The sequence below is a fragment of the Syngnathus scovelli genome, chromosome 15 (genome assembly GCF_024217435.2).
Source record: "Syngnathus scovelli strain Florida chromosome 15, RoL_Ssco_1.2, whole genome shotgun sequence".
NCBI classification, from domain to species: Eukaryota; Metazoa; Chordata; class Actinopteri; order Syngnathiformes; family Syngnathidae; genus Syngnathus; species Syngnathus scovelli.
This window is the reverse complement of record NC_090861.1, coordinates 9007697-9035274: the sequence shown is the minus strand read 5'-3', so window position 1 is coordinate 9035274 and position 27578 is coordinate 9007697. Positions and strand designations below refer to the sequence as shown.

The following is a 27578-nucleotide window of genomic DNA, read 5'->3' as shown; positions in this document are numbered from 1 at the left end:
TGGAAAAAAAAAAAAAAAAAGAAAAAAGGAAAACTAGAAGAAATTCGAAGGGAAAAAATGAAATTTTGCAAAATTTTACCGCAATGTTGGAAGTGAGGATGTGAAATTTGAATTTGAATCTAGGAGGTTAAAAGTGTAATGGAATAAATCAGATGAATTTTGTGGAAGTAGTTAAGATAAAAATAAAATAAAAGGAAGAAGAATGCGGAAGAAGTTGAATAATAATAAAGTCAAGGCAATTCAAATTTATTTATATAGCCCACAAGCAAGTCTCAAAGGGCTCCAAATGTACAAAAATTGCCAATTTAAAATACAAGAACAATAAGTGTGAGGGCCACTCTCTGTCCCGTTCGGTGTTTTGTGAGTGTTTACTGAGTGTTTGTCCGGCAGTTTTGTGTATGTTCGTCTCGTGTGATACGTCGTGCTACTAGTGCGGCGGGCATGTTCTGCTCAACATCGGCGGAAGTGGGTTTTATGGCGTTCTGGACTTTGGTGCGGAGAGATTAAGGGCGCTCGGACTGCTTCGTCATGGAGCGACGCCGGACTGGCCTGCTCTTCCTCCCCCGGTTGGACTGCGTCGTGAGCTCGGACTGCTCCGTCCTGGAGCATTGTTGGGATGCGTCGGCAGCGGGTCTGCGAGGCAGCGGGAGAGGGGCCAGCGCGGAGACATCGGGCCAGGCTTGCGGCCACCCCACCTCGCCCAGCCGTGCCTTCCATTCTCCTGGCGTACGTTCGTTCGCGGGACGACAAGATGGGTTGCGTTCGCCTGATAAGATCCACGAACCGGACAGTGCGTGCCTGCTGTGTGCTCGTGTTCACAGTGGCCTGGTTGACTGTCATCTTTCCGGACTCTGCTGTGGATCGGGAGCGGCTAGCGTGCTATCACTCTTATTGTTCATCTTCTTGTTTTATTTTTCCTGTGTTGTTTACTTGTATGTGCGTTGTGAACTCTGTCTTGTTACCCTGGGATAGTGAGAAACGTAATTTCGATCGCTTTGTGTGTCTTGACATGCGGAGCTATTGACAATAAAGGAGACTTTGACTTTGACTTTGAATGATCATGACAGCAAAAATATTTCTAATTGGTTTTGATAGGTACAAAGGGGGAACATGGAAGAAGGTTTTCAAAATTTGTGATATAGCGTGACTCAATTATCAAGAGTAAGTATTTCTTTTTAATTCTAAGAATTGGCATCAACAAAAAATGAGAACGATAATCCAAGGTTATAGTGTAAGTGGCAGGAGGAAGCTGTGTATATTTTTAAACATTATTTTCAGTATCATTATTTCTTAGGAGGGTCAGTAATGCTTGTGAGAAGATGAATGAAGGAACAAGGTAACAGTAAAAGGGAGTGCTCTAAAAATGTTTGGTTCTTTGCCAGAGGTAGTTATTTGGAGGGATGAATTTAAACTGAAAGCAAAATGGAACTGTTTAGTGGAAGAAATATGGGAAGATGGAAATATTGAAGTTACAGCTCAACACAAAGTGTCAAATAGTCTAAGTGTGAGATGTGAGCAAACTAAATGGGGAGTTAAATCATGTTCCAGTATTATGCATATTGGCAAACGATGTGAGGACAGGAGACCAGACAATTGGATATTAATTTTGGATTTAAAATAAAAAAGGGACATTTTAATTGAGGAGAAAATTTTGCGTAGGGAGGGTTCTTTTTACAATTTAATGTTGTATGTTTTATGTGTGTGTTGTGGGATGACAGTTTGTCTGTAATGCTGTATGAATGTCAAGTCTGTACTTGGGATTGGGTTTGTGTATTGTGAATGGTTAACATGATTCAAGGTTGGGGTGATGTGATCACAGCAGAGGATAACATTCCTCTCACCTGAAAATATACTACAGATTTGAAAAAGCAAGATTGATCAGGGCTAATTTTGGACTAAATATGGGTTTAGGATTACTCTGGGGCACCATTGACAACAAAAGACTTCAATGGAGAAGGCCCATTTCAAGATTATGACCAGACGTGACTATACCAGCATTGGTATCAAGACTCTGAGCCAAGACAGTGTATGACAACAACTCTGGACTTACCTGACAGTGTGACGAAATGTATGTGACGGAATTTGTGATGACTTGCTTTGTTTTGATGTTTTACCTAATTGTATTGCAGCCTCTAACAGCAACCCAGGGAGCAGATTGTGCTTTATTTGTTAAACTTGCGTTTACTTTGCAGGTTGTCAACTGCAGTCTTGGAGAATTTTGTGTCATGTCTGTGAACATGCATTAACAACTAACCCCTTACTTTTCATAATGAGTCTGTAAATGTGATCGGTTTCATGACAGGCTCGGCAGGCTCCAATTTTCTATTTCATGCGTTTGACATGCGCCCGTGTGTGGATTATTATTTTTATCATTGTGAATTTTATTTTTTTTGGTATTATGGATGTTTATTGTACGGAGAGCTGCATGCACAGCTACAGGTGGGTGGTGGCTTTTGTTCATACAGCCATGTGAGATGCTGCCAGTCGAGTTTCAGGGACTGAGAATTGGTGATTCCAGGCTAGGATGGCATCTGGAGGTACACCGAAGTCCAGCTGGCGATGGGTATGTCACCATGGACATTGTTATTTTTACTTTATAACCATTGTGACACGTTTTTTAGAATGTGTCAAAAGGGGGAGGTAGAAAAAAATAAATAATAAATAAAACAAAGGGGGGAATTGTGAGATTTTAAGTGTTTTCAGATTTGATGGTTTTTAAGTCTTCAACATGCTGGACAGAGGAGAAGAAGCAGCTCGGCAGAAATGAAGTGAATGGGAGACAACATCATGAGATGGAGCCAAAGCCTGGTAACAAGTGTGAAGAGTTTCAAAATAGCTTATAATAAACTGTAGACCTTCACAAGATAGGATCAAATAGGTGGGAGAGTATTAAATGTAAAAAATTACAACAATAACATACAGACTCCAAACAAATTGGGAACAGGTGGATTATGAACGTTAAAGTTTGAATAACACATCATTTACGTGATTCATTTGCAGGATAAACAATGGAAGGGATTGATAAACTGAACAAATTTAAGATGATTGCGGAAGTATTATGTCGGAAACAAATAGATTCGACAAGTTTTTTCCCTATAAAATGGTGCCGTTTGGGTTTGAAGTACATAGTCGCTTCAAAGGAGGAAAAGCATGATTTAAGATATGTGATTGATCAATTAGAAGGCTATCCCTTGTACCAGGGGGGTCAAACTCATTTGTTCACGGGCCGCAGTGTAGTCATAGCTTCTTTCGGAGGACCGGTATGACTGTCATACCCAAATAAATGTGTGAGCACCTCATAGAGTAAAAGCTACAAAACAAACTGGCAAGTAACTTGCTTTCAAATCAGAGAAATAAAAACCGGTCTAATATTTAAAAATCAAATATTATTAAAAGTGAAGACAATTTGCAATTCGAGTAATGACACGTGAATAAAAAGCACAATTTGTCTGCGCGGGCCGCATAAAATCATGTGTCGGGCTGCATCTGGCCCCCAGGCCTTGAGTTTGACACCTGTGCCTTATACAAAGGTAAAGTAGGATTAGAATTTGATAAAACAGATATGGACATCATCATATTCCATTAGAGTTTAAATTGCTTGCAATACAATTACAAATTAGTTAACACCTGTGTGATTGATTGAGTGGTTGATTGATTGATTGGTTGGTTTATTGATTGAGTTATTCATTGAGTGACTGACTGAAGGGCTGAGTGACCGAATGGGCAATTGTTCGATGTCTGTCTGTCTATATGTATGTACTATATATGTATGTATGTATTTTGTTATTTGTTTTACGTATGTAATTCGTTATTTGTTTATGTATTTCTCTTTTACATTTTCTTTCTCATCTTCCACTTCTTTCGGCTGCTCCTGTTAGGGGCCGCGACTGCAGAGCGATCGTTTCCATATCTTTCTGTACCACCAACCATCTGCATGTCCTATCTTTGTCTCTGCCACACTCTCCATTATTTTGGCCAGTAGATTTCCAAGCCTCGCTTCTAACATTCTTTCCGATAACTTCATGCTTTGCTTAATCAACATAACAACACCTCTGTAGCTACTACAGTTCTGCGCATCGCCGTGGTCTGAAATAAGGAATAGAAGTGAACACCTTTCCGGGGAACTTCTCGCTTTTTAAAAATCTCCCCTGCCATCTCTCCTTGATAGTTCCATGCTGTCACTGGAATGTCGTCTAGGCCAATTGCCTTTCCACTCTCCATCTTTTACAAATGTCTGGGTATGAATTTTATCTATATTTATTTTTCTCACTCATTGGCGGCTCCACAGAGGGACGTGGTGTGCCAACAGAGGGACCCTGGTGGCATCAACGATTTTGGTGACCTCAGTAAAACTGAGGTCAACAGAGGGAGTGAAGGAATGAGGTCGAAATACAAAAAGTCCTGCCTCGTTACAAAAACAGATATGCTCAAACCTCATTGAATAAAGTACATAAGCAGACAAGTATATTCACATATTAAATAAATAAAAGAAACATTTGAAGCATATAATTATACGTACACACCAAATCAATAAAGAAGACATAACTACCGTAATTTCCGGACTATAAGCCGCGACTTATTTCCAAAATTTTGAACCCTGCGGCTTATAGTCAGGTGCGGCTTATATAAGATTTTTTTTCGGGATTTTTGTGATGACTTGATCACTTTTATACACTCGTAAAAAGGCTGTGGACCACTGTTGTGCGGTATCTTGAAGAAAAAAAACAACAAAAATACTATTTTGAAACACTACTATGGCTGCTGCTTATTCTGGCTGTGTTGCTTGTGACTATTATGAGCTTTAGTAGGAATGCACGCTAGGTGACCTCCGTCAAAGGGCTCTAAACCCTTTTTCATACTCTGCCATGTGACTCAGAGATTACACAAAGCAGTGGCGCTTTTTGGACCATCTGCATTGTATTAAAACCCAATCAATCAGCATTTAAATTCAATTCTTCTGACATTTTGCTCACCAAAAACAAGTTGTAATGAATGTGAACTTTTAATGCATTTTATTCAGAAGGTTACTTTGAACCCTGAGGCTTAAATGGCGGCGCGGCGTATTTATGGATTTTTACCGCTTTCTGTGTACTGTCTTTCTTTGTAAAAAACTCATGTGCACGTGCGGCTTATAGTCCGGTGCGGCTTATGTAAGAAAAAAACTAAAATATCCCTGAATTTTAGCTGGTGCGGCTTATAGTCCGGTGCGGCTTATAGTCCGGAAATTACGGTAGACATTTTTGATAAGTGGTGATGAGAAAGGTTTTTATAACTTTATGATCTGATATATATATTTCTGAGGACTTTGAAATAACAAATGACTTTTGATATATTGCCTAAATAGCTTAATGACCCTTAAGGAACTGTGGAATGCATGCCTGATGTTTTTTCTCTGAATCATGGACACGGCCAGAGTCGTCTTGACCGTTCAGTACTTGATTGTATCTTATGTTTTGACTAATGCTAGACGCCAGTTTTTGATTACTACTGAACGCTCTGCACAGAGGGAAATAGTTTGTCTAACAAAGAAAAGATACGGTTGAATGCGGTACGACAGTGTATGTCCAAGATTGGAGAAGAATGTTCACAGGAAGGTCACGTGGAGATAAAACCAGTGGGTGCCAGAAGGAGCCACCCGAGAACTCGGCCAAAGATGATCGCCAAGGCCGAGAGACGGGATGGAAGACAACAGCCCCCTCCAAACACACACACACACACACACACCAACAGCCCCCCACCAACACACCGAGTCGCCCATAACCAGCACCACTCCCATGGAAGCAGACTCTCCTTCGAACTTGCCCCACCCCGAAGACTCATCGCCCATCAATCCCAGCCCACAATGTGCTACTGAATATAAAACTGATCTAACAACCTTGGACTTTGCCTTTTCTGAATGGAGACTTTCCGCTCTTGAAGGGCCCAGCGCTGTATTGTACTTTCCTGAAAACAGAGCTTTTTGAACAATAATTGTGATTGAATTCAACCAATCTGTCTAAGTCTAATTTCTGCTTCAGTGTCTTTGCATTTTCCTAAATCTGAAGAAATCAAACGAGCACGCAGTGAGTAAATTGGATAACAGGTGATTGACAAAGGCTTTTGCCGTGAGGCGCAGATAACGCGCTCCCTAAATTGTGGACAAAATCCAACAGTATCTCAAAATCAGAGCAGAGTTTTAACTCACAAACACCTGGTAACGGAGGTGAGGAAACGGGAAACACTTCCTTAAAGTAAGCCTTAAGAACTTTACAGGTTAAGATTAGTCACAAATAGGTGGTGCATCAATGTCCTTGAGCATCCTGCATTGTTTGAAAATGAGAATGGTCGCTAGTTTCAATCCCTGCTATTTGTACAGATTATATTCAAAATGCATTTTTTTACAACAAACTTGAAAGCCTCCCCTTCATTTTCAGTGGGAACAGTGTTGTTGGTCTCCCTTTTTTTGCTAGTGTGTCATAGTCTGGAGTAAAATTTGTTGTGGCAATTCTTAGGAGAGATCCGAGGTGTTGGTCCGTTTACCTATATCTGTGACGGGTTGATGTTGATGTTCATGTGGCCTAACGTCACGTCGCGTACGTCGAGCCAAATTGGCCACTCTTTTTAAACACTCGGCACTCAGTGTCCACCTTGCTTTTCCTTGGGCGACTCATTTTAATGGAAGGATTCCAGGGCAGGGGAAGGTTTGTGCGTGCGTGGCTTTAGCGTAAAACTGTATCCAAAAGCTCGGCGCGCAAATTACAAGAATGCTGTCGTCACAGCCCACGCTCTAAATTCGGCCCTGAGACAAATAGAGCGCGAGTGCGCCATTTCCGTACTACTGAGTACGTACACGCACTTGTGAGTGTGCACCGAGCTTTCTGACACGGCTTCCGGTAGTAAATGCGCAGGCGAGTGGTTCCCCATCTACTGGGGAAACGCAGTCATTGCAGGCAAAATGACCGACAAAAAAAAAAAGTTTAATAATACAATTTATTTAGGGTTGGCGGGCCGGATTAAACGAAGTGAACCCAGTGCGCTTTGTGTTCACAATGCACAGATTAGGTGAACCGTACCGTTGACTTTTTAGCGAACCTCCTGAGGTGGTCTCAGTACGGTTCGTTTTAAAGGGGTCTGAGTACAGTTGGCGTGTTCACATATGCACAAAAAATGTTGCGTCATCGATCTGACTTCGTTTAGAGGGCTGAAAGGGACCAAGTGTGAAAACACACTAACATTCTGCAAGGCGTTAGGCGTTTCGGCTTACCTCTAGTTCTGTAGTCATTTGTGTATTTTCTTTCCAGTATATATTTTGTACAACTTAAAATAGCTAAAGAATAGTCAGGTCCTGGAGCGGCTCGGTGGCGCACTGGGTAGCACGTCCGCCTAACAGTTAGGAGGGTGCGGGTTCGATTCCACCTCCGGCCCTCCCTGTGTGGAGTTTGCATGTTCTCCCCGGGCCCGCGTGGGTTTTCTCTGGGCACTCCGGTTTCCTCTCACATTCCAAAAACACGCTTGGTAGGCCGATTGAAGACTCCAAATTGTCCCTAGGTGTGAGTGTGAGTGAGATTGGTTGTCTGTCTCTGTGTGCCCTGTCATTGGCTGGCAACCAGTTCAGGGTGTCCCCCGCCTACTGCCCGATGACGGCTGGGATAGGCTCCAGCACGCCCGCGACCCCCGTGGGGACTAAGCAGTTCAGAAAATGGATGGATGGATAGTCAGGTCCTACCTGCATGACCGCTTGGTGACGTCACAACGCGCATGCGCACACACGGCACTAGTTCCGGAAAGACCATGCTCTCAACCGCTTAGCCTCATGAGTTTTGCAGGGGAGCGGCTGATGGTATAGGCCCTATACCATCACTACCTATACCCTATACCTACACTGTAGGGGTTCCTTTGCTTGTCATGTTTGCCCACATTGTGAATTCAATTCCCACATATGACGGTGTGAATGTGTGTGAGTGATGTTGTGAATTTGTGTGTCAGTGGCAAAAAAAAAAAAAAAAAAAAAAAAGAGCTTTGTATTATTGGAACGAAATGAAGCTGCTGCTTTTTTTTTTTGGTATGGCGCCGCTGTGAGTGGCAGCCTCCCAGCAGTGTTCTCTTTTCCACTTTATTTTCTTCTTTTCTCCTTTTTCTTTCTTTCTATGTGTCCGTTCGTCGATGCTGGTGCCTTCTACCGCACCTTGGCGTGTGCAGATCGCTTCGGATCTGATTTTTTTTTTTTTTCCTGGGAGCCGGGATGGCTGCGCACATCGGTTGGGACCGGCGTGACTCTACAACGGCCATCCTGCTCATCCGGCCGGTGCTGACCGGGTCCCTCGCCTTGGCCTCGCAGCCGCGACCCCTGTGGGAGGTCCGTTCCCTCGTGCTCGTCGGAACCAACGACCGTCGCCGTGCCAGCCTCATGGTGACCACCTGCGCGTGTCTCGACTGGGTGCCCAAAACGCTGCTCACACGTTTGCCTGTTATGTGATGTTTTACTGATTCACGACCACGGTCCATTGGGCGCCGTTGAACTGCCCTTACACCTGTTTATGGACTCCGTGGTGGCTATTTTGTGTGTTTTGGGGTGTTCTCTGGTATTGAGTGGGGCTGGTTGGCCGGTGTTACTTTTTTCCTTTGTCTTGTTGCTTTGCTTTGATAGCTTTTAACTTTTGCACTTACTGGCTGTCTTTGTGGCGCCGTTGTGTGGCAGCCTTATAGGAGCTTATTGAGTTGTGCTCATGTCATCTGTGTGTCTTTTATATACCCGCTCTGTGGTATGAATACTGCTGGGGCCTGAATTTCCCCACCCATGGGGATCAATAAAGTTTCAATCAAATGCTGTAAGCCGGGCGTGTTGCACGCATACGGAATGCAACGGTGTAAATTGTCAGTCCAGTAAGAACCTCCACATTTGGGCATGAGGATATCTGCCGCAACAAGAAACTCTATTTGGGTTCAAAATCTTGGTGGGGACAAAGTGCAGTCACTCAAACACAGACACACACACACACACACACACACACACACACACACACACACACACACACACACACACACACACACACACACAGGAATCGCACACAAGTCCGATGAGTGTACAGTCCAGGGGTGTCAAACTCCGGTCCTCGGGGGCCATTCTTGCATGTTTTGGAAGTTTTCCTCGTAAAACACACTGGCGGCATATTTGATCAGAGTCGTTATCAGGCTCCTGCAGACGGTGAACTGAAATAATAAAACACTCCATAAATATTTGTAATCTTATTGTGATGCAGAAAGTAGGTAAACATTTTTGCGCTCCATATTTTTATTCTTATGTTCACTGGACTATATATTTTGTATCATATTCATGTGAACATACAAACCTACACAGTAGGTAAACCAAATAATCATTTGTACAAAATATTCATGTATATTTACAGTATATACTGTATATATATTATACACATACAGTATATTTACTTTGATTTGACAAAGTGTGTTAGACCAGGGGCATTTCTTTAATGGGGCTTTTAGTCACTGTTGTTGGTTTGCATTTGTTGTATCTCATGGAATCGTTGTGTTTCTCATTCAAAATATTTTTGAGGGATTCAACAAAGCAGAAAGCGCATTCTGATGAAAATGTCTGCATTTTAGGGGTCCCAAACGCAACTGTCCCAAACTTAGCAGCAGCCCTGGAAGACTTGGGAGGGAAGAAATTGCCCCAGATAGCAGGTTCGACCAAGTCACAAAATTTGCTGGACTCGCATTACAAAGTCTCAAGAAGCGAAGTTTGGCTAGATGCGGCCACCGAACTGCAGAGGAAGACTTTGATGGTCATTTGGAGTCTGCAAACGAATGCGCAAGGGCCCGTTGGCTGCTGCTTTCAGCTCTGAGGTTTTCCTCTTGGCGTTTGTGCTCAGTGAAGACATGGAACCATTAGAGGGAGGGCCGACTTTCCGACGAGCACATGTCATGGAGCGAAGCCGTGCTGGGCGGTCGGTCCGATTCGAGGGGCGAGGAACCGCTGGGGGAGGAGCAGTGCTTGGGGAAGGAGCTCGGCTCAAAGATGGAAGGCGCAGGCGAGGAGGAGCCGCAAGCAGGTGAGGAGTAGGAGGAGGAGCAAGCCGAGAAGGAGGAGGGAGGTGCGGCGATGGCGGGAAGCGAGGCTATGACGGGAGGCCCAGCGACGGCCGTCCGGTCCCGGTGCCTCTGGTGGATCTTGGTGTGGCGCTTGCGCTCATCGCTCCGGGCGAACTTACGTCCGCACTCGGCACAGGCGAAGGGTTTCTCGCCTGTGTGGGTGCGAATGTGAGTGGTCAGGTGGTCGCTGCGGCTGAAGCTGCGCATGCAGATACGACACTGGAAGGGTTTCTGGCCCGTGTGCACGCGCACGTGGCGGGTCAGCTCATCCGAGCGGGAGAAGCGGCGCTCGCAACCGTTCGCCGGGCACATATAGGGACGCTCCTGAGGGGACGCTTTGCCCACCATCCTCCGCCTGCAGGTGGCAAGGGGCTGGTCGGGGAGTTGTGAAGAGGAGAAGGCCTTGATGGTGAAGAGTGGCGTGAGTGGCGGCTGTGGGGGATTTCCACCTTGCGACATGGCGGCCTTCCGCTCCCGCTTTAAGAGCTGGGCGTCCTGCGATTGCGGCAGGATGTAGTCTGGGAGCACGGGCAGCCTCTGGGCGGGGTAGGCTGGAGGCGGCCCCTGCGACAGGTAGGGGGCTGGCTGAGGGTCCATAGCGGCGGTGGTGACCGTCGGCGCCACTGAGAAGATGGAGCCGACATCGGTGGAGAACCTCAGCTGGCCAGGCGTCGAAGTCACAGACGGAGAGGAGGAGGGAGCCGAAGGAGCCGCGACGCTGACCAAACTGCTAAAGATGCTGAGGAGAGGCTCGGGCCACATGTTGCCCCCGCCGCCGGTCGTGGATGACGGCTCGAAGGTGAAACGGCCGCTGTATGCCAAAGAGGGGGGGACGCGAGGGGTCAGTGGGGGGAGGTTCTGCAGATCGGCCAGTTCTGACAGAAGGTCTGAAACACAACATGAGAGAATATCACAACACTGGAGTTGGCGATACGACGCCAGAAGCTCCAGCACGAGTGTGCTCGTTGTGTTTTTACTCTTCACAGTGAACAGCTGAGGCTGTCAGAGGCCTCAGCAGCAACCGCGTGCTGAAATATGCCGACGACACGACTCTGGTGGGTCTCATCACCGAGGGCGACGAGACGCAATACAGGTCGGAGCCTTCTGGCCACGTGGTGCAGGGACAACAACCTCCTGCTGAACGTCAACAAGACCAAGGAGATTGTTATTGACTTCCGGAAGGGTCACACCCAACACCTGCCACTGACCATCGACGGTGCTGTGGTGGAGAGAGTGAGCAGCACCAGATTCCTGGGGGTGCACATCAGTGAGGACCTCTCCTGGACCACCAACACTGCATCACTGGCGGAGAAAGCTCAGCGCCGCCTGTACTTCCTGCGGAAACTCAGGCGAGCAAGTGCTCCTCCGGCCATCATGACCTCATTCTACCGTGGCACCATTGAGAGCGTCCTCTCCAGTTCTATCGCTGTGTGGGGTGGTAGCTGCACTGAATACAACATGAAGGCCCTGCAGCGCATAGTGACCACAGCTGGTAAGATTATTGGTGCTTCACTCCCCTCCCTGAAGGACGTTTACGCCTCCCATCTCACCCGCAAGGCGACCACGATTGTGTGTGATGTGAGTCACCCCGCTCACTCTTTGTTTGATCTTCTGCCCTCTGGGAAGAGGTACAGGAGTCTGCGCTCCCGCACCACCAGACTCACCAACAGCTTCATACTCCAGGCTGTTAGGATCCTGAACTCTCTCCCCCCTCCTGCGTAACGTCCTGTACTTTTGCGCTATATTCTGACTGTCTGCTGTATGCACACTTGCTCCATTTTTGCTCCTCTTATTTATTATGTTATTTGTTTATTTATTATTTATTCATCGCTCTTATTTATTCATTGTTTGTGCCTTCTTGTTTTTACTTTTTGTGTTGTTTACTTGTATGTATATTGTGTACTATGTCTTGTCAACGTGGAATAGTGGGAAACGTAATTTCGATCTCTTTGTATGTCTTGGCATGTGGAGAAATTGACAACAAAGCAGACTTTGACTTTGAAAAAGCATCACAACTGTGGCCCCCCTTTCTGCATGTGAGGCCATTACAATAAGGATACAGTCAACCCCTGCCACGAATAGCCCATAAAACAACATCTTTATATTGGATCTATAAAAAAAAGTTGATTTTATTCAACCAGGTAGAAGTTTGCTGAAATATAAAATCAATTGTCAAAAACGACCTCAGCAAGAGGCAGCAGAAATTACACAGTGCCCAAACATTTGTACAATTAACCGTAATCTAAAAAAAAAAGTGTGCTATTTAACATAAGGTATGACTGTGAGTACAATATCTGTTTGTTGACTACCAATGCTAACTCTTATCATGTCAAAGGCACTTTGCATTCAGACAATTTGAAGACAATGTTGCTTGCTTTTAAGTAAAGGTGTAATTATTTGTCTTTTTTGTTGAATATAAATAAACATATATATTTCCCCCACCGAGTCCTTGTTTAATAATCATAGATTGCCCCTCCAAAATCTGTGAATTATCTTTTTATGCTTGTAAAATTAGCATAGCAGCCTGAATCGAAAGACAGTGATTTACAAAGTGTGGCATGCGCCAGGGCTTCCTCTAGCGCTGTACAAAACAATCGCAGTTCGGTTGCATGGTTACAACGTTTAAATTCAATACATAGTCAATACAATTCTAATTGCATTTTAACTTTAAAAATGTTTGTTTTTGGACATTTCGTTTGGGGATTATTATTATTATTATTATTATTATTATTATTATTATTATTATTATTATTATTATTATTATTATTATTATTATTATTATTATTATTATTATTCAAATTTTTAATGGGCAAATATGACATTGTGTCAGACAAATTGAACAAATGGAACCACCCACCTCCATAGTCCCCGATTTCACCGCTCAGCAGACCTCCGCCCTCGGTGGTGTTCTGCAGAAGCAGTTGCAGATCCTCCAGCTTCGGGTAGCCTTCCAGCGGGGGCAGGACGGTCGGGAAGACGGCCAGTGGCTCAGAGATCTGCAGGGCCGAGAGGAGGAGCTCCGCTTTGGTCGCGGCCATCTCTCTGTGGTTTGACCGCTGCTGGTGGTCCGAGACACCAGCACTCCACTGCTGCCCGGGGACCGCGTGGGGGAACCGCTTTTGCTTCTTATCGGGGCTTGGACCCTCGGAAGAAGCCAACACGAGTTTAGGTCTGGTCCGGGATCCCAAGGAGTCCCGGTGAATGGATACGGCGACTATTTTGTGTAACTGAGGGGATGACAGTGCTTGTTCCGGTCGGTGTTTTCGCTTGTTGCGTACGGTGAGTTTTAAACATGAGATCCCACAGGATTCCTTCTTGAGGCTGGTGCTTTATAGACTCTTGTCGTGACGTAGTTTGACAAATAAGGCGAGACGGAAGCCCATATATAGGCAAAGCCGGGACTTTCCTGTTTAGTCTGCCAGTAGCCTTCCGGGTATGATCTCTTTTTTTTTTTTTTCTTCCTCTTGCAAATGCCAAATAACATTAACTACCAGATTTCCACCCATTTTGTGGGCTACTATAGACACACATTTATATAAACCAAAAGGTAATCATATATATCTGACGGCGATGCTGTAGCTGCTAATCTATTGCCAACCGCCATGACCGGAAGTGACGGGACCACATCAACAACTCAAATTTGGCCTACATCTACGAGAACGCCTCCCTACGTCATCTCTTCTCCGGGCCATATATGGGTGTTTTCCGTCCAGAAGCCTGACCCGGGAGGGACTCCTCGTCAGCTCAAGAAAAAAAATTATGACTGCAGTTTAACCCCGTTTAATTAAGTGTGTGTATATAAGTGCAGCTCTATTCCGTGGACAAATTGAGTGGCGCATAAAACATAACTTGGGTACTGTGATTAGAAAGTGTAAAAAAATCCAAACGAAATATTAAGGCATGAAATAATTCAAGATACTGACATCAAACCTGTAAACATTCGCATTCCAAGGGATTTTCAATCCATGAACAGCAGACTAAATAAAACAAAATATCATCGATGTTGCAGTGTCCGATCATTTCAAAGGGAAAAGATTATTTGACCAACCACAGTTTTGAGTAACAAACATGATAACGAACAAATTTTGTCAACCTGAAAAAATCCTCAAGTACAGTATTAAAATACTTCATTACTTCGCACCAATGCAACCGTATTAAGCCTATGACAGTCTGGCGTCGGAAATAGTACAAAGCAGCGACATGTCGGCATGCGGCAGCCGCCAGGGCTGCATTTAGACTCTGACACACACATGCGCGCACACACACAAATACACGCGCACACACACACAAATACACGCACATACGTGCGCGCGCGGAATGCTGCTGGAACTTTCGGCCGGGTGTATATAAACACGCAGCGGGGACGTCCCAACATCAGACACTGCAAACCCCAAGTTGTGAGGATCAAGAAGCAAGAGGAAGCAGGATGTTGTGCCCCAGTGTCTTCCAGCTGTCCACCGCCCCGAGGCCCTTCATGGACGCTCACTGGCCCATCCGCAGCCTGTGGCCTGAGACGAAGCCTCTCTTCTACCACATGGAGCAGGAGATGCTGCGCCACATGCAGGAAATGAGACAGAACATGGAGTATATGGAGAGGCTGCACCAGAAGATCTTTGAGGAGATCGACCACACACCAGTGTCAGCCACTTTCTGGCCCATCGCCTTCCACCGGCTTAGCCCCAACGGAAGCGGCTTCGCGATCAGCCTCGACACCCAGGAGTTCTGCCCCGAGGAGCTGTCCGTGAAGCAGGTGGGCCGGAAGCTGAGGGTCAGTGGGAAGACGGAGAAGAAGCAGGAGGACGGCAAAGGATCCTACTCGTACCGGTGTCAGGAGTTCAAGCAGGAGCTGGACCTGCCAGACGGCGTGGACCCCGAGACGGTCACCTGCTCACTGGTGGGAGGGCAGCTGCAGATCCAGGCACCACGAGAGAAAGCGGCCGGAGACGGGAAGGAGCGAGTGGTGCCCATCAGCGTCGCCCCGGTGCCGGCCGTCACAGCGGCCTCCGAGGTCGACCCCTCGAGTCTAGAGAACTGACAGAATGAGACTTGCATGGAGTAATCTGATGGATGAAACTTGTTTTTTGACGAGCTGTCTATTGCTGATGTTTTAGCTGGCAATTATGAATCACGTCGACAATATTTGGGAAAAAAAAACAACAGCAAACCACTGAGGCACAACCTATTTGCAACAATGACGGATGATGCCGCGGAGAACATTCTTTTCAGGCATGCCACAGCCCTGTAAAGTTATTTTTAAATATAGCCTTAGCACTACAAACGTGTAATATGTCATTCTAGAATATGTTCTTGTGTTTTTTCATCGTAAAGAATTAAAGTTACGAGTTAATGCTCCTGGTATGTCTGCCTTGACCATCAGGTGGCAGTATAATACAGCCATGCAACCAAATCATGTTTTTTTTTTTTTGTTGGTTTTTTTTTTTACCAGATAAAGCATCTATAAGAGTTTTATTGACTAAAATAAATACAACTACAATAAACGGTTCAGATAATGGATGGATGGATTTTTTTAAAAAAAGTTGATTTTATTCAACCAAGTAGAAGTTTGTTGGAATATAAAATTGTCAAAAGTGATCTGACAATTTGACAGAAATCCTGCAGTACACAAAGATTTGAATAATGAACAAAAATAACCGCAATATATATATAAAAAAAAAAGAGTGACATTGGTGTGAGCAAGATATCTATTTGTTGACTATCACTGCTAACCATACAGGCACTTAGCATTAAGCCAATTTGATGGTTGGTTGTTTTTAAGTAAAGGTGTCAATTTTTTTGGTTTATGTAAACTACTGTATAGATAAACATCTATTTTACCCCACTGAGTCCTTGTTCACTCATGACAATAAACACGACACACATGTTCATTGTAAAATAATTCTCAATAATTTAATCACAAACTGCTTTTCAAATTGCCATGATGTCATTGTTTTAAGACATACAATAATTATTATATTAAAAGGCAAGTCTCTTTTCTAACTTGTTCATAGTAGCTCATTGTCCATCGTGCTCAAGCTCATATGTCTGATCAGAAATATGAAGAAAAAAAAAACATCTGAAATGAACAGCTACAGAAAAATGTGTTTTATTCCTCCATTATCGGATTTTGATTTCCACAATGTTTTGTTAAGGCTCATTTTGGGCAATGTGGGATTGAATGAAAGTGTCATTGTGTGTCATTAAATGAAAGTGGTGACGTTAGTCTGTGTATGTCTGTGTCTTTCTGTGTGTGTGTGCATGCGCGCCTGTGTGTTCTACATTTTCCCAGATGTGAAAATCTTGACTCAAATGGCACCTAAGTAATTGATAATCCCAACATGTCATTTTTAGGATTGTCTTTAAAGTTGTCTGTCATGGTTCACCAGATGAGCCTTTTCTTCTGGGCTGTTAGTCATTCGTAACACACATACAGGCACGCACACACACACGGACTGAAGGTAACAGCAAAGTATGAAGAGCCAGGTAGACGACAGCATCAGTAACTACTTGGGAGGAACAGGATGACGCTAACACAGCAACGGGGTGCACCTGAAAACATCGCCGCACCAAAGTGGGTCTACATCTGAACCCACCCACACTGATTAGGGTAAAGAACTTTCAATCAATGAATTATTTCAAAAGTTTCATAGTGCAGTAATTGCAGTTATTCACGCAGGTTAAAGAATAGATGTATGCCTGCCCTTGAATATTGTTGTCATCTACGTGCTCTTGTTTTTTCAATGTCTCTTGCTTGTTTTGAAAATGGCTTTCCTAAATCACAGATTTTGGTTCGGAACATCTTCTGTGTGACCAAATGTGTCATGGCTGCCAATTTTTTGTTTTGAATTTCCTGACTAGCGATATAAATATGAGATGACCTCAAGTGCTTGCTTCTTTCTGGCTTTTTTGAATGCGGCATTAAAGCAAGTTTGTTGTGATTTGTCTAACCTGAGCCTATGGGACGGCTTCCCTTCCTGCACGACAGTGCCCCGGCGATGTTTCAGATGGACGCCGCAGCGCATAAAAATCTGGCCAAAATCTGGCCCCCTCTTTGTGCGGTCCTCCCTTAGAAGGTTTTCCAACAGCCTGGGCAGAGGATCTCCAACAAGCAGTCACGTCATCACCATTGTCCTCAATCAGCTTTGATTGACCTCGGCTGTCTGTCCAGTGAGCCTTGCTGACTTCTGGCACTTCTGAGTGTCAGGACTGTTCTGATTCTATAATAAAAGCAATCCAATTAAAAGAATACATGAATTAAAAAAACACCTCAAGGACCCCCAAAATAAACAAGGTCGGCCTTCCGTTTACAAAGGCGTCAGTTTTCTTCGATTAAATTCAAGTCCAGTTCTGTACAATCCCTCTCGAAGACGGCCTGCTGCTGTTGCTGCTGCGGCTGTGCCGCCGCATCACGTTCGTCTGCATCCTCGTCTTCCTCCCCGTCGTCATCCTCGCGGCACTCCTCGTCACTCTCGCTCAACGGGCCAATGCTGGACCTGCCCAGACACTCGGCCGGCGAGCAGGAGCCCCGGAAATCGCCTACAAATGACTCCACGCCAACAAAAAGGTCGCCGCCACCGCAGGTCGGCCTGCCGCCGCGCTCCAAATACTGCGGGTCGATGCTGCGGGTCTGCAGGATGAGACCAGAGCAAAGAACTCTTTCACACAGACATCTTGCTAAATAGTTTTGAGTTTGACGGTCGCTACTTACGACACTTAAAAAAAACTTGTTTAGACTCGTACCTGAGTCATCTTGGTGAAGTCGAGAACGGGGCGGGCGCAGGGACGGTCAGGGTCGCGGCGTCTCTTCAGGCCGGGCTTGAGCAGCAGGAGGTCGCAAGGCTGCGAGTGGCACCGCGGAAGCTGCGGAGGCAAGCTGCGGCGCAGGGACGACGGCGTGCTGCACGCCGAGGAAGGAGAGGCGGGCACCGGGGCTGCCGCTGCTGCCCCGCCGGCCGCACAGCAGACAAGCGGCGGGGCTGCTTGAACAGGAGCTGGAGGAAGGAAGGCTGCCGCCGCCGAGTCCCGGATGAGGACGGGCGAGAGGGAGAAACGCCGCTGGGGAGGCGGCGGCGGCGGGTGGAGCGGCGAGGGTGACGAGGAGCACGAGGACGGCGAGGGGAAGAAACAGCAACACGCACCACCCCCCGCCGCTGCTTCGCTGGGGTCCCAGGGGAAATTCCAGGGCAACGGCGAGTCCGGCGAAAGCGCCAGGCTGAAGAAGGTGGGGCTGGACGACGAGTGCAGAGATGAGTTAAGAGAGGAGCTCGGGGGGCGCAGCGGACACGCACCACCGCCGCCTCCGGCCACCACACCCGTGGCCCCAGCGCCGCCCACTCCTCCGTGGCACTGCTGGCGACTGACGGGAGTCCAGACCCGAGAGGCGCTGGGCCGCCACGTGTAGCGGCAGCGCGACAGGTCCTCCGGGACTGACAGGGAGCGGCAGTGGCGTTTGGGTGGCGGGGGAGGAGGGGGAGGCGGAGCCGGGCCAGGAGGGGCCGCCGCCCCTGGAAGGGAAAGCTCCGATGCAGAGGCGCTGGGCGCCAGAGGTCGGTGCTGCTGGGGCTGAAGGGGGGCTCTGTCCGGGGGCTCGCCCCCCTCTCGAAGGTGGCCATCGGGTGGCGCCAGGGGGACTGGGCCGGGAGGGAAACTAGAGCTCAGCAAACCCCCCTGCAGACTGGACTTGGAGGGAGGGCAGGGCTGCCAGTAGCTGCTCTCTGAGGACACACGTGCAGAGCAAATTAGAGAGAGGGAAAAGACAATAAAAAAATACGTATGTGTAAGCGCACTTCGGGATAGATTAGGTTTGTGCTCCCAAAAGACAAAGACAATGACGTTCAAACTAAAGTTTGTTTGTTGGCTTGGTGGTGCACTGGTTAGCACGTCCTCACAGTTTGGAGGGTGCGGGTTCGATTTCACCTCCCTGTGTGGAGTTTGCATGTTCTCCCCGTCCCCGCGTGGGTTCTCTCTGTTTCCTCCCACATCTAAATTGTCCCTCGGTGTGAATGCGAGTGCGAATGGTTGGTCGTCTCTGAGTGCCCTGCGATTGGCTGGCAACCAGTTCTGGGTGTCCCCTGCCTACTGCCCGATGACTGCTGGGATAGGCACCAGCACGCCCGCAACCCCCGTGGGGACATGCAGTATAGAAAATGGATGGATGGATGGAAGTTCAAACTAAAACGTCACATTGTACCATTCACATGCTCATTTAAGGAATTGGAGAGATTGGCTCACTGACCAGGCATCAAGCCATCAGGGGGCCAGCACTCTGCGAGACTTTTCGGGTCCAGCAGGGACTAAGGTAGAAGGAAAAAAAAGAACAAGAAAGTGCTTTCTCATCCACATAGGCTTCCCTGAGGACAGTGTTCTCACATTTGTACACCATGTCAGGACAAAAGTCCAACAGTGCTATTTAAACATTTCTCTTGTTCAAACGTCACATCAAAGTTGACCACTTAGGGAGTTTCTTTCATGTTGGCGAAGAACAAAGTTCTGCGGCCAACAACAAGTTTTTCGTCCTTTACAAATTTTTGAAAATGATGCGCCGATTAATCAGTATTGCTTTCCGCCAGAAATCGGATTTATAAAAGTCCACATTGTAGAAAATGATGACAGTTTTATGGAACACGTAATTAGCGATCGGTACCTGTGATACTGCTTGAGCCAGTAGAGAAGGCCGTTTCCCCCACAACTCACCAAGTCAGAGTCCCCTGGCCGAGCGGGGTCGCCTTCCAGACTTCCTCACGTTCTCCACCAGCAAGGCGACCGCGTCATGGTAGCGGTGCTGGACGAGGACAAGCAAAGGAGGAAGCGGAGTGCGTGGCTCAGGCCCACCTTTCTGTCGGGAGACTTTAACAGGAGTGGCTAATAGAAGCAGACTCCTTCTTGCACCTCTGGGCCAGGTAGCCCCGCCCCACCTCACAAGGACAGCATGACCAGGACTTGTCCGCCAGAGGCCTCACCAACCTGCCCGCAAGGGTGGAAGTGGTTTTAGTTCATTCAAACTGCACTAGGGTGCACTAGTAGAAGGACCAAGGCGCACGGCCGTCTTTCTTACTCGAGATCCACTACTGTCTTCCACAAAATACGAGTAAAACAAATTAGGGGGTGGTTTTTTTTTTTAACCCCCCCCCCCCCAAAAAAAAATTCTTCAGAAAAGAGGGACTAAAAAAACTCATGATGTGTGGAAATGCTGAAAAAAACAATTTGAAATTGGAAAAGACCCAACAATCAGTGAATCAGTGCCCACCCCCCCCCCCCACCCCCTTGCCCCGCTGGTGCAGGACTGTGTAACATCTGCACAGTAGAGAATGGCGGTGGCACACTAATGTAAGTTCACGTACACTCATGTTTGATATTTGTGTGCGCTAGTGTGCCCAAGTCGAATATTCTTAGTGACCTAGTTTGTTTTTGTCCCACTACTGCCTTTCACACATTTGTAATGTGGACCAGTAAAGCGACGAAGGTACATTAGTAGCACGTGACTCGTGAGGCAAAACTGCACAATACTTGAAATGAAAATGAAGTGAAATCCTAAAATTCTGTAAACAACTAGCGAAGGACCGATTCTAACCACAAGTTCTCATAATAACAGGCGCGGTGAAATTTCACTGACGCGTTTGCCACGCAGTTCAGAGGTTCTGGGTTTGATTCTCAACATGTTCGCCCTTCCCGCTTGCATGAAACTAACAGAAATGCCTTGCTAATGCGTGCGGGAGCCGGGAAAAAGAAGCACTGGGAGAACATCCGCGCGAGATTCGTACCTTGTTGCAGATGTGCTGCCCGGTTTTGACAGATCTGGGTTTCAAGTCAGCTCGGGACCCATGTGCTGTCAAACAGTACAACTGCGTTTGTTTGCTGAGATTTAATCGTGAATGCCAAAGGAAAAAAGAGCGCCCCACCGAGGCCGCTGCACCTAGCTCAATGCTAACGCTTTCCATTGTTTTCAAAGGAGGATGCTTCCGGTTACCGATTGTCGTTCAAGAGGAGCGTTTCTGTTGGAGCTTGTTCTTCGGCGTTGCACGGGAGACGACAGCTCGTAATAGTGATCATTTAGGTACTTATTGAAAGGTGTTATCCGACGTTGGTTGATGCTCACGTACACTCACCTGAGCTGTCCACTCGCTATAAATAACATGCCATCCTCCTTTTAAGTTTCAAGGTCGACGCTGGGTTACAGTCGTCCGCCAAACTGCGGCTGCGACGTACGTCCGGCCCAGCTGCGCGCCGCACACACACCGGCCGCCGGTCGGACGCTGCACTGCGGCGGGGCTAGCAGCGAGGCAGCCGAACCGGCCGCTGAGCGAAGCGAGCCCAGCATCAAGCTAGCAGTTAGCACTTAGCCGCAACTATAAATATCCGACGAGGATTTTCCCATTCTCGATCGGAGAGCTTGCCCTTTTGTGTGCGGGGATGTGCGTGTCTGTATAAAAAATCCCGAATCCGCCCCCGCGGTTGGTGTCACTTCACGTATATTCGTTCTGAAATGGTTTAGCCAGAGTGAGGACAACACGGCGGGATGCTGCGGGATGGATATGTCCTGACTTGTTCGCTCCCCCTCCCTTCCATCACCAGCAACCACCTCCACCCTCCTCTCACCCCAGACGGAGCCACAAAACAAGCTGGCACGTTGCAAACTCGCGGCCGCGTCGATAGACGTAGAGACGGGGAGCAGGCTTACCTCGTCGGACAGCCCTCCTCTCCGAGTGCCTTGGTCAGCCCCCGGTTACTTGGCGTATTGACCCAGCGTGATGGAGCCCAACGCACCGCTCCAGCCCACCGCCGCCGAGCTCAGCATCTAAAAAGCAGCTACCGCAATGAATTATCGTCTGTGCACGCGTGAAGGCGTCCCCATCCAATACGATTGATTTCCGCCGTCTCCCGATTATTTAAAACATGATCCAGATTTGTACGTGCACACGAGCGACTAGGCATTCATAAATAACATTAACGGTGGGGGTTGGAGTGTATTGGGTGGGGGCGGGCTTACAACCCCCCCCCCAACCCCCCACCCACCCCTTCTCATTTATTTGGTTTGTGTTAAAACTTTAAAGCCAAGTGTACAAAAATAAGGATTTTTGATTCTCGATTACTACAAATAAAGGCCACAATAAGCATTGAGCGTACAAAGATTTATCCAGAAAGCTGATCCGGACAACTAATGAAATTTTAAATTTTTACATGAAAAAACAAACTTCATTCAATTTGATACTTTGTTTACGTCTTTATTAATTTCAGCTTCGCTTTTAACATTTAAAGCAGCATATGTCATGTAACAAATAAAAAAAAAGGTGAAAGAACCTTTGCACAACAGAGGTGAACGTGGCCAAGACGGAATCAAACTAAGCGGCAGCCTCGACAGAGGCCAGAAAGTTACAGCAAAAAGGAAATAAGAGTGACTTTCAAGACAAACTTCAGCAGCTTTTTGTGTACACGGAGAACACGGCGCCAGTGACAAAGTGCAATAAACACAAAAGAAAAGTGCTCGGGTCAAAGCGCCAAGTCAACCTCTGTCTGTTAAACACCGGGATCCATCACTTGTTTCCTCCGACGCTGAAGGGCAAAAAGGCCCAAGGACCCAATAGCGCACGCCCCCTCCCCTCAAAATCATCAGTGCCCTTAAAAAGACAAATGTATCAGAGAAAAACAGACACACTCATACACAGATTCAAGTCTATCACTGGGCCATCTGGATGATGAACTTGCTCAGCGTCAACCAAACCAGGCTTGTCGCAGCGAGGGACGTTCAATAACGGTTCCATAGGAACTGGTCCAACACCACGGGGACCAGTTGATCATCGGCGCTGAAATCTACAAGGAAAAGACAAACATTGAGCAAAGGTCTTGGAAAGTACAACGGGACCTTTTGTTTAGGCACCAACGCGGAGGAGAGATAGTTGGATGGGGGGGCATTTATTCAGCCGTGCATTTTTTGTGCACTCACCGCCTCCCGAACGGTCGTCCTCCAGCTGGAGTTGGAGCCAGTCGGCCACGTTGTTTTCGGTCAGCTGGATCCCGAAGAAGCAGCTGAGGCCAGGAGGAGAGCGAGGTGGACGACTACGCTCGGGCTCCTGGAAATTGGGAGAAGAGGGTCGGGCCAATAGGAACAAAATGTAAAATGCTTGGCATTGGCGGTGGCGGCGGTACCGCCGAGAGCAGAACGTTGCGGGCGGTGGGAGGCGACATGTCGGCTGACAGGGGGGGCACAGAGGAGGCCGCCAGGGTCTCCTTCTCTCTGCGCTTGTCTCCTCCATCGTCGCACGAGTCCGAGGTCAGTTTTGCCAGTTGCTTCTGCCTGCCGGGACACCATTTAAAAAACCAGCGACGGCCGACGGGGTGCTCTACCTACAGTTGCTCGACCGGGTCGCAGGCGAGCGTCGCGCCATCGCCGGGCGGGTCCCACTGATGCAGCGCCCGGCGCCACAGACGAACTTGCGTGTCCCACGAGCGCCTGCTGTACTTCCTGTACTTGTTGGGGGTGGACGGGTGGAGCTTCGGGTCTCTCGAATGTCTGCGGAACAGCGGTTGGAGCATTTGAGCTTCTCTGTGTTGATTTTTCAAACTCAACTCGGAAGCAGAGATCATACGGGTCTCACTTGGGCACTTGCCGCAGGTAGTTCTGGTAGCCGCTTGTGTTCTTGCCATACAGAATCTGCTTCTGTCTGCGCTTGAGAACGGCGGCATTGGTCTCCGTGTTGTTTAGCTCTGGCAGGCGAGGGTAGCAGCGGCTGAGCGGAGCCCTGCTGACATGGAGGTAAAATCAGCGCAAGTGCTTTGATTGGAGGAAGCCGTCATCACATTAAGCACACCTCTTGTCCAGATCTTCCGTCCCCACGGCGACGCTACTGGTGGACGCTTTAAGGATACAACGCTCCAAGATTGATGTCCTGGACCCAAAAACTGTCAATATGCTTTGAAAAGTTATACGGCCGCAAGCGTGATCATTTAAATAAGATTGAACCTGCGTGGCTTGCCACCGGCATATCTTTCCCCACCTCGCGGGCTGAGCGCCGCCGGAGACATCGAGATTGGAGAAACGTTACTGCAACCGGGATGGGGAGAGTCTAATTTCAAAATGGACCAGTGTATCGTTTTCTGATGACGGGTCACAGATGAAATACATGAATGGACCTTTATTCAAAAAGGAGGCTAGTTGGACACCCCCCTCATGTTGTCCCAGGAGACATGGTACCAATTTGCGTGACTGACCTGACGAGGCTGTCAAAGACAGAACTGCATCCGGGGAGGAGCCAAGGCTCGGTTGCAGAGCGACCGGCAACCGCAAGTGGTTCAGAGAGGCCGTTCCACATGGCTGTCGACCAGCCCTTGGCGCAAGCGCATGACCGCGGGCTGAAACAGAAACTGAGAGTAGAACTCAAATTACATCAACCGAACCAAAATTGAAACATGAGGGGTAGTAACTACAAAGAAATAAAAAAGGACTGGACGAGAAGACAGTGCATTGGGAATAAATTACAATTGGCCACCCCCCAAAAAAGGAAAAATATGCATATATATCACTTTGAAAATCTTAAAGTCAATCCTGCATACCATACTCCCGGTTGCAAAGACCAACTCGATACACCGTTGTGTCATTCTGTCCTCTGAAGCAGTTTATTTGAAATGGCATTAAATATGGCATAACAGATTTCGCTTTACACTGAGCGACTAACACAGTGGTTCTTAACCTGGAACCTAGGGGTTCGGTGAGTCGGGTTCAGGGGTTCGGCAGAGCTGGTATGCTGTTCCCCCCGCCCCCCCGCGGATGGCCGAACACACCTGAATGTCGTGTAAATTCGCGATAACGCATATCTGAACTGGTCTTGCAAAGGCAACAGCAGAAGTCACACTGATTTGCTGGTATGTCAAATAATCGAGTGTATGTTGAGCTACGTTACCAACCGGGAGGAGAGCAGTGGGCTCTGTGCTGCGGTTTCCACGCCACTGCGTGACATATTGTGTTGGAAGTTTTGAACTTGGCACCTCTGCTTGAGACTACAGACGCCGTTTTGCGTTTTCGTGGCATCTTTGATGAGATACACCTGCAGAGGGCGTGGCCTATGCGTATTCTAAAAACGTTAACTTTTTAAGGTCTCTAGCGGGGTTTTCGGGGTTTGATTCCTAAACATTTTAAATGATTTTTTATCAAATTTGAGAAACTTCACACTAGGGAGTCTATTTCTATTTCATTATAAGGCACCTCGGTTGGGCTGCACACAAATAATTCAGTTTTGTTTGAGGAGTTTTCAATGAAAAAAAAAGGACTAATTCTCCAGTGCACTAGGTGGCGCTGTCTTCCTAAATGTAAACAGTACTGACATTTCCCCACCGGAAATAAATTGTCGCAAACATGGCGTCTGGCAGCGGGGTTCGTAATTTTTTTCTACTGCGTTATTTCGTTTACACTCTAAATTGAGATTTGTTAATAACAAAGACAAATTCGCCTCTTTTTTCACGGTGTTGTCTGTGTTTAATTTGTCTCTTAGCTCGAGGTTTTAAATGCGCTCTGCCGCCAGCTAAAGAGCGTTAGTCCCCCAGCCCTATTACAAACACTTGTAATCGAAATCAAATTAAAACGTTGACTTTTCGCTTATGGATGCAATGTGTGGTTCGTTGGCACAAATATTGGGCAGTTGGTAATTTAGTGTAGTGCGTACTCGATTAGTCTTTTGTTCTCGTCACTGCGCAGAAATTCACTTATTGCCACCATATGTGTCATAATTAAATTATTGGTATGTAAGTAGCACAAACAAAAGGCGAATCGCAATGAATGACAATGGCCTCCGAATGGGTAATTTGGGGGGGGGGGGTGTCACACCGAGTGAATTACGCTGCTCATCACATAGTACTGTACTGCACCCGGTATGTAACCGACGCTCGTGATTCCCTTCTAGTCGAGTAAGAATGAATTCCGTCGGAAGTGGGACAAAGACGAGTATGAGAACCTTGCTCAGCGACGTCTCACTGAGGAGCGAGAAAAGGAGAGTAGAGATGGTGGGTTGTCATTTTCTTTCAACTAATTTGCAGATTATCTTGACATGTGCGGCATCAGCCATGATTTTCATAATTGTACAAACTCATCACGCGTCTTAGGGAAAATTGCGCCGCCTGTCAAGAGGGAGAATCTGCGTCATCGAGACTACAAAGTGGACCTGGAGTCTAAACTGGGGAAGACCATCGTTATCACTAAGACAACCCCTCAGGCTGAGATGGGCGGGTATGCGGAGTTCCATCACCTCGTTGAAGAATGCATTTTCGTCCTTCTCACAGATGGAGACATAATGCGAAACATACGGAATTTCCCTCTTTCAGCTACTACTGCAATGTTTGCGACTGCGTGGTGAAAGACTCCATCAACTTCCTGGATCACATCAACGGCAAGAAACGTGAGTACTCTTTGCACACAGAGGTGGTAAAAGTACTCACTTTGTGCTTGAGTACAAGTATGGACTCTTGGGGGAAAAAAGATAACTCATCTTCCAAGCAGGAGAAATTTTGATGAAACAAAATTGTCTTTGAGTGTATGTTTGTAAAGCGCTCATGCATATGCGTAGATCAGAGGAACCTCGGCATGTCTATGAGAGTGGAGCGGTCGTCCCTGGACCAGGTGAAGAAGCGCTTTGAGGTGAACAAGAAGAAACTGGAGGAGAAGCAGAAAGAGTATGACTTTGAGGAGCGCATGAAGGAGCTGCGAGAAGAGGTCAGGAGAGGAGAAAGAAGGGAATGAATCGCCGGGTGAACGAGTCTCCCGCTTTCTCTGCGATCAGGGCGCAATTACTTGGGCTATGTTTGTGTTCAGGAGGAGAAGGCAAAGGCCTACAAGAAAGAGAAGTTGAAGGAGAGGAAGCGTCGGGCCGAGGACGATGGCGACTTTGAGGATGACGATGAAATGGCGGCCGTCATGGGTTTCTCGGGGTTCGGCTCTTCTAAAAAGAGTCACTGACGCCCGGGATACATCCCCGCTGCTGAATCGGCGCGTCTGACGATGCTGTCGCAGGAGGAGGGGGCACCTGCCTGCCCGCCAAATCGATGACGACCATCCGAGCCTGCGTTACAGATGGCCGAGTTCGTCTTCTCCCGTCCGTTCACATTGCATTACAAGTTAAACGGACGCTCCGTTGAATGGGGAACAAAGGTTGTTAACGTCAAGCAGGACATGTCGTTCCAGCTCATTCTCACAGAAGTTGTATCTTCTCACAGTATTTTTGGATCATGCGAACATGGATGTCGGCCAATACAAAACTTTTAGGTTATGTCATGGAACTCTTATTTGCTGTATACTGGCAAGTTTTCTTCTTTGATTGAAATAAACAAGATTTTTTTCAAGTTAGTTTTGGAACAAATGGTATGAAACGGGAATACAGCGCTTTTCTTTTTGTCGTGATTCAGTCTTTTGAGGTGCGCATGCTGCATTCAAGAAAAGCCCCAAACACAGTCATGAACAGCAACAGCCAAGATTCCACTAGATGGCGCCAAAGAAACATTGATTGCTTTGGCTT

General features: G+C 47.2%; 5 protein-coding genes across 12 annotated transcripts; 2 read left to right on the top strand and 3 right to left on the bottom strand.

Moving 5' to 3' along the window:
* Positions 1 to 9253: 9253 nt before the first annotated feature.
* LOC125982158 (early growth response protein 1-A) lies at positions 9254 to 13712 on the bottom strand. The gene is made up of 2 exons (XM_049742453.2): positions 12944 to 13712; positions 9254 to 10973 (listed from the first exon to the last, which is right to left on the bottom strand). The coding sequence occupies exons 1-2, from the start codon at positions 13122 to 13124 to the stop codon at positions 9883 to 9885; spliced, it is 1272 nt and encodes a 423-aa protein (XP_049598410.1). The 5' UTR covers positions 13125 to 13712; the 3' UTR covers positions 9254 to 9882.
* Positions 13713 to 14412: 700 nt separating this feature from the next.
* On the top strand, positions 14413 to 16305 carry hspb9l (heat shock protein, alpha-crystallin-related, b9-like). The gene has a single exon (XM_049742478.2). The coding sequence runs from the start codon at positions 14513 to 14515 to the stop codon at positions 15119 to 15121; it is 609 nt and encodes a 202-aa protein (XP_049598435.1). The 5' UTR covers positions 14413 to 14512; the 3' UTR covers positions 15122 to 16305.
* Positions 15968 to 22031, bottom strand: fam53c (family with sequence similarity 53 member C). Of its 5 annotated transcripts, none has more exons than XM_049742449.2 (5): positions 21761 to 22031; positions 19777 to 20046; positions 19319 to 19376; positions 17824 to 18797; positions 15968 to 17710 (listed from the first exon to the last, which is right to left on the bottom strand). In XM_049742449.2, exons 3-5 carry the CDS (start codon positions 19323 to 19325, stop codon positions 17399 to 17401), a joined length of 1293 nt encoding a protein of 430 aa, XP_049598406.1. In that variant the 5' UTR covers positions 19326 to 19376; positions 19777 to 20046; positions 21761 to 22031; the 3' UTR covers positions 15968 to 17398. The 5 variants fall into 5 exon arrangements, with proteins under 5 accessions (XP_049598406.1, XP_049598409.1, XP_049598404.1 ...); XM_049742452.2 differs by lacking the exon at positions 21761 to 22031 and adding an exon at positions 20138 to 21658 and having other exon boundaries at positions 19727 to 20046; XM_049742447.2 differs by lacking the exon at positions 21761 to 22031 and adding an exon at positions 20138 to 21658.
* Positions 22032 to 22283: 252 nt separating this feature from the next.
* On the bottom strand, positions 22284 to 25236 carry slbp2 (stem-loop binding protein 2). Of its 4 annotated transcripts, none has more exons than XM_049742463.2 (9): positions 24982 to 25236; positions 24289 to 24429; positions 24041 to 24143; positions 23889 to 23966; positions 23676 to 23822; positions 23429 to 23590; positions 23227 to 23374; positions 23024 to 23150; positions 22284 to 22890 (listed from the first exon to the last, which is right to left on the bottom strand). In XM_049742463.2, exons 1-9 carry the CDS (start codon positions 25103 to 25105, stop codon positions 22826 to 22828), a joined length of 1095 nt encoding a protein of 364 aa, XP_049598420.1. In that variant the 5' UTR covers positions 25106 to 25236; the 3' UTR covers positions 22284 to 22825. The 4 variants fall into 4 exon arrangements, with proteins under 4 accessions (XP_049598420.1, XP_049598421.1, XP_049598423.1 ...); XM_049742464.2 differs by having other exon boundaries at positions 23676 to 23819; positions 24982 to 25224; XM_049742466.2 differs by having other exon boundaries at positions 24041 to 24121; positions 24982 to 25141.
* Positions 25237 to 25304: 68 nt separating this feature from the next.
* zmat2 (zinc finger, matrin-type 2) lies at positions 25305 to 27409 on the top strand. Its single transcript, XM_049742475.2, has 6 exons — positions 25305 to 25447; positions 25974 to 26073; positions 26173 to 26296; positions 26392 to 26465; positions 26634 to 26779; positions 26879 to 27409. Exons 1-6 carry the CDS (start codon positions 25430 to 25432, stop codon positions 27020 to 27022), a joined length of 606 nt encoding a protein of 201 aa, XP_049598432.1. The 5' UTR covers positions 25305 to 25429; the 3' UTR covers positions 27023 to 27409.
* Positions 27410 to 27578: the final 169 nt, after the last annotated feature.